General features: G+C 42.7%; 1 protein-coding gene across 1 annotated transcript; it reads right to left on the bottom strand.

Moving 5' to 3' along the window:
- Positions 1-1,161: 1,161 nt before the first annotated feature.
- On the bottom strand, positions 1,162-1,677 carry LOC140514270 (large ribosomal subunit protein uL23-like). Its single transcript, XM_072624430.1, has one exon. The coding sequence runs from the start codon at positions 1,645-1,647 to the stop codon at positions 1,177-1,179; it is 471 nt and encodes a 156-aa protein (XP_072480531.1). The 5' UTR covers positions 1,648-1,677; the 3' UTR covers positions 1,162-1,176.
- Between the last annotated feature and the right edge of the window lie 4,234 nt (positions 1,678-5,911).

Here is a 5,911-nt window from a genome sequence, read left to right as displayed (position 1 = left end):
AGGGAGATGCAATTCTGGCTCTTGAAGTGGAAGTTTAGGCGTAACTTATTTATTAAACGCCTGCCTTTCCACTGCGGGCAGATTTTCCTTACGGTTCCTTGAAGCTCACCTACTAGTGAAGCAAACTGTAGTCCCCAAATCCATGGGCTTCCTGAAAGGTGGAGAGTTTGTTTCCCCAGCTGTTCCTTCCTTTTCTTGCTCTGAACAGCCCTTTGGGGAAAGCTCCTCACAAGCTGTTCCTCGGCACCAGCCCAGGACAGAGCATCCTCCCTTTCCCACCTCCTCCCTTTTCTCTTCCTCCTCCCACGGCTATGCCTTGGGCCCGGGAACAGCAGCTGGACAGCTCTGAGAACGCTACGCCCAGCCTGCCTCTTTGCATGCACAGCGGAGGCACACCGCGGTAATGGGGCCGGGTGCCGTCTAGTCCCGGGGTGCTTTGTAGAAAATATGCCCCTGAGGGGGTTAGTGTTTACCGAAGACAGCAGCCACCTGGCTCGGAGGGAATGGCTCTCCCGTCGGCACACAGCACAACACAACTCTATTTTGTAGTGTCTTTCCTACAAATTGTATCCCCAAACCCCGTCTGCAGTCAAATGATACACATAGAGGTAAATAACAGCCCAGGGAGACAGAGACCATAAGAGGAAACGCAAGGGAGAAAGGAGATGCAGTCAGTTGAGATTTGAAAAAAGAAAGAGATTTAAAGAGACAGGGAATTAAATACTCCTTGGGAAAGGATGCTGTGAAAAGTAGCCTAAAGACCAGGATATTCTTGTGTTAGCCAAAGAAGTAGAGATTCAGCTGAAGCCACCAAGCAAGGATGTTTAAAGTCTGCTATGTGAGCACAGTGCTTAGCTCTGGGGAGACGGTGGGATTTTTACACTTTACAGATCCCAGACCGAGAGAAAAAGCTGGAGGGGCATAGATAGGAAGGCAGTTAGGTGGTTCAGTGGATAGAGAGAGCCCTGGGCCTGCAATTAGGAAGCCCAGTGTTCAAAGCAGCCTCTGATACTTAACTAGTAGTGTGATCCTGGGCAAATCATTTAACCCAGCTTGCCTCAGTTTCCTCATCTGTAATAAAGGAGCTGGAGAAAGAAATGGCAAACCACTCCAGTATCTTTTTTTTTTTCGGGGAAAACTTTTTATTGTAGGTGCAGTGAGACAGCTGGACACAGTTTAGATGATTCCAATTTTGTTGGCAGCATCCAAAGCATCATAGTCTGGAGCAAGATGGACATAAGCTTTCTTCTCTCCATCAGGCCGGATCAGTGTGTTGACCTTGGCCACATCGATGTCATACAGCTTCTTTACTGCCTGCTTGATCTGATGCTTGTTGGCCTTGACATCCACGATGAAAACTAGGGTGTTGTTGTCCTCAGTCTTCTTCATAGCAGACTCAGTGGTCAAGGGAAACTTAATGATGGCATAGTGATCAAGCTTGTTTCTCCGAGGGGCACTTTTCCGAGGGTATTTGGGCTGCCTTCTTAGTCTTAGTGTCTTGGGTCGCCGGAAGGTGGGGGACGTTCGGATCTTCTTCTTTTTGTGGCTATGGACACCCTTCAACACCGCTTTCTTGGCCTTCAAGGCCTTGGACTTGGCTTCTGTTTTGGGGGGGACAACGGCTTCCTTCTTTGCCTTCGGCGCCATCTTGGGGGAAAGGGCCACTCCAGTATCTTTACCAAGAAAACTCCATGGGCAGAACTGGCATGCTGTGGTCCATGGGGTGAGGAAGAGTTGGGCTCAACTGAACAATAACAGTGTAGGAAGGGGGATGCCCAGATTGCAAGTCAGAGTATCTGGGTTTGAATCCTTACTACCTGGGTGACCTTGAATAGACACCTCTATTTCTTCGTCCTATGAGCTGAGATGGTTGGATTAGATCATGGGTTTTCAACTTTTTTTTATGTCATGGACCCTTTTGATAGTCTGGGTAAACCTATGGACCCCTTCTGAGAATAATATTTTTAAATGTGTAAAATAAAATATATAAAATTACAAAGAAGAGCAATCAAATCAATTTAACATATTTACTAATTTTTTTTTAAAGTTTACAGATACCAGGTTAACCCCTGGACTAGATCCTAATGTGATAAGAACCTCAAGTTAGAAAGAGCTGGGTTCAAATGCCTCCTTATGTACTTATTGGCTGTATCGTCTTAGGTAGGTGGCTGGGTAGTACAGTGGATAGAGCACCAGGCCTGGAGTCAGGAAGAATCATCTTCCTGAGTTCAAATGCAGCCTGTGATACTTATTATTTTGTGTGACCCTGGACAAGTCACTTAACTCTGTTTGCCTCAGTTTCCTCATCTATAAAATGAGCTGGAAGGGAATGGCAAACCACTTTAGTATGCCAATGACTGAACAAGAACAAAAATCTTGGGTAAGACATCTAACCTTTCTGAGCCTCAGTTTCCTTATTTGTAAAATGGGGATAATAACAGTATCTATCTCACAGGGCTTGTGGTGAGATGAAAAAGAGATAATGTATGTAAAGCACTTTGTAAACCTTGAGGTACTGTATAAATGTGAGTTGCTATTATTATCTCCAAAGTTTCTACCAGGCCTAAATCCTAAGATAAGACTTATGATAGGTCAGTAGCTCGTATTTGTAGAACATTATGCTTGCAAGACACTTTTCATACATTATCTAGCATGATTACTTTCATATTTTAGGTAAACAACTGAGGCTGAAGTCAACCAGGGAAGGTGATGGTGAAATATGGCAGTGTAAACAAGAACCAGATATAGATTATAGGATTATAAAATGAATAAAAGAATGAATGAATGAAAAGGTATTTATTGAGTGCTTACTAAAAAATACTATGTAAGCACTGGGGAGACTGATAAGAAAAATAAGACTGTCTCTACTTTTCAAGGAGTTTGCATTCTATTAAGGGAGACACTGAGTATAGGTGGTTTCAGCCACATGTCAGATGGAAAGGTCATATGCACCTTAGGGTGCAGTGGCAAAGCAAATGATAATGTATCATCTTTAATGTCATTTCCATGGAAAAATAATATCCATATCTAATGCTGAGCCATTTGAAAATGCCAAGGACCTCCGTGGAAAGGACTTTGTTTTTTCTGTTTCCAGGCGTGTTTCTGTGGGGGTTGCTTCCCAGGATGATGTCATGGAGGGCCGGGCTGTAAACTAGATTGAAGGTCTGGGGCAGAGGTGGGGAGCCTTCGTCCTACAGGCCATACTTGAGGACCTAGAAGGCCACATGTGGCCTTGAGGTCACAGGTCCACCACCTCTGCACCAGAATGTTGATTTATTAATTTGCACAGAGAATCTTAATACCAAGTAGACTGAAGACTCCTGTGGGCTAGTTGGTGCATTTTCTTCCCAGAAAGAGAGCCTACTTGGAAAGTTAAATTAGGATCTGAAAGTTGGTGGGGGAAAAGGAAGGCACTGGATGACCTTAAGGGAGAAGGTCATTAAATTATGTTAACCAAATGCCCCCCTTCTTCACAACAGAGCTATCCCTCACAAGCAAATTGGAAGATCTGGCTAGGCTAGCTAGCCACTCCTCTGAGTAGAGTTAGAGAAGAAATGCCGATAAATTTTTATTCTTCAGTTTTCCTTTTCCTAGACTCGTTACCAGGCACCAGAAACTCCTGTCATTATAACATTATCTCATGACATGTTACAATTTCCAAGATTATAGCTTATCTTACATTACTTCAACATTTCAAAAGATTGGTGATTTCATCAGTATACTCCCTCCACCAACGCAGCTCACAACCCCCAACACCTCAGGAGATGATTTCACAAGTTGCTATGGCTAAAAAAAAAAAAATCATCGCCTTCCAGCTAACCCTCTGGAAATGAATGAATCTCTTCGGCCTTAACTGAGCTGGTTTTCAGAAGACAGGCAGTCTAGACCTGAAAGGCTTTGCCAATTAATTCTAATGCTGTCCTGGTGAAATATAAAGAGAGTAAAGACAGGGATGAGGCAAAGTAAACAGAACACTGAACCTGGAGTCAAGAAGATCACAGTTCAAATCCAGCCTTAGACACTAACTAACTAGTTGTGTGGTTCTGGTCACTTAACTGTCTGCTTCAGTTTCCTCATCTGTAAAAATAGAGCGGTTATAGCCCCTACCTCCCAGCATTGTTGTGAGGATAAAATAATACTTGTAATGTACCTTGCAAATCCTAAAACATTATATAGATGCTAGCTGTTATTACTATTATTAACATAGGGTGACCTCTCTCCAGGCCAGGATGAGAAATCTTTTTCTAATGGTATCTTGCATAAATTACATTTTATGGTGTTCTCTTTCTAGTGACTTAGAAGCAATTAACTTATATTTATGCCAGCCAACCCTAGATCAATATAGGATGGGTTAACAAATCCTTTCTGCTGTATATATTTATATATGTTAGCCTCATTTACAGAGAAGCATAGAGAGATTCAAGTCTAGCTTCTGAGACAGTATGGCTGTTTGAGCCTGGCCTTAAGCACTCAGTATCCTACGAAACTCTCTAAGATTATAAGTTGCATGGAAGGTGTTGTTCTGCTTTGGTAGAGGGAGCTTCTTTGTCTTGGGCGATATGAAGTCATAGGTATAGTCCTTACCATAATCAGTAAAATGAAAATCCAATGGAGTGAAGAATGTTTTTTGAGACTGTGATATAATTGGAAGAGCAGCTCTGAGAGTTGGTCATATTCAATTGGATGGACAACTCATAGAGTTGATCCGTTGGTACATATCTCATAGACAAACACTGAAAATGGATGGTGAGCTTGGTCAAAGGTTGAACTGAAGGAGGAAAGTAACCAGGATTGCTTTTGGGAAATGGCCCAATGTTTTTGATGACCCTGGAGTCAGATGTCAAGTATGGCCTCTGATGCTTACTATTTATGTGTCTGTGGGCAAATCACTTAACCTCTGTGGGCCTCAGTTTTCTATCTATGTAAAAAGGGGAGAGAGGTTGGACTAAGATAGACTTTGGGATCTCTTCTAGCTCTAGGTGTTGGATCTTAATGACCCTGAACTTTTCCATGGTGGATAGAAACAAACTGCAGCACATTTCAAATGAAGAACTACATTACAAAATGTATCAACAGAGACATTAAGGCTAGACTGGTCACATAGTAAAAATGAGGGATGGGTAACCAATGGTCAGACCATGTCATTCATTTGGCATCCATTGTATAGCAGTTGAACCCAGGCCCTTAGTGTGTTGGTTGATCTTCTGAGGAAGATTATGGGAGAATATGGATAAGAGTTGCCAAAGATAATGAAATCACAAATTTTTCGAAGTATTTACAGAAAGGAGTGCTGAATCAGAAAGTTCTGGGAGGTAGATAGAGGGACTGGTCTCAGACTTGGGAAGGCCTAGGTTCAAATCCTGCCTCTAATACATTTTGGCTACAATTCTAGGCAAATCGCAACTTCTCAATGACAACTCTCCCAGACTAAAAGTTGGGGAACAATTGTTATCTTCATTGGTAGATCAAAGTTCTTCACTGGTGGGGACCTGTCCCCTGTTCTACACAAAGCCCTTCATGATGAAGTGAATCAGGCAGTTAAGGGGTAGTTCTTAGGGATTGGGTGGGGAAGGTTGGATCTAGAAAATCATATGTCTATTTCTCAGATGTTGCCTGACCTTCTAACTCAGAAGACCTTGGGGTGAGGAAGTTGAAGACATTACATTAATGGAACCCAAAACCCTACAGAAGACTAAGGTATTTTAGGGATGGAACAGAACATCCTCACCAAGGTATTTGTTCAGAAGTGCTAAGTGGGAACAGCCATAAGCTTAGTTAACCCTCCTTGGGGAATCTTCCAGCTATTGCCTTAGGTAACAAAATACTTACCTTACCAGGTATGACTCCATCCAGTGGACTGATTGCATCTCCATTTTTGTCAGTCACTCAGCTGGCTCTTTTTTAAAGAGGG

This window comes from Notamacropus eugenii, chromosome 7, assembly GCF_028372415.1.
Source record: "Notamacropus eugenii isolate mMacEug1 chromosome 7, mMacEug1.pri_v2, whole genome shotgun sequence".
NCBI lineage: Eukaryota > Metazoa > Chordata > Mammalia > Diprotodontia > Macropodidae > Notamacropus > Notamacropus eugenii.
The sequence above is the reverse complement of the archived record's forward strand: the minus strand, read 5'-3'. Positions and strand labels throughout refer to the sequence as shown.

What these genes read in the sequence shown, in the direction of transcription:
- LOC140514270 (XM_072624430.1), bottom strand. Translation starts at nt 1,647, where the DNA reads ATGGCGCCGAAGGCAAAGAAGGAAGCCGTTGTCCCCCCCAAAACAGAA.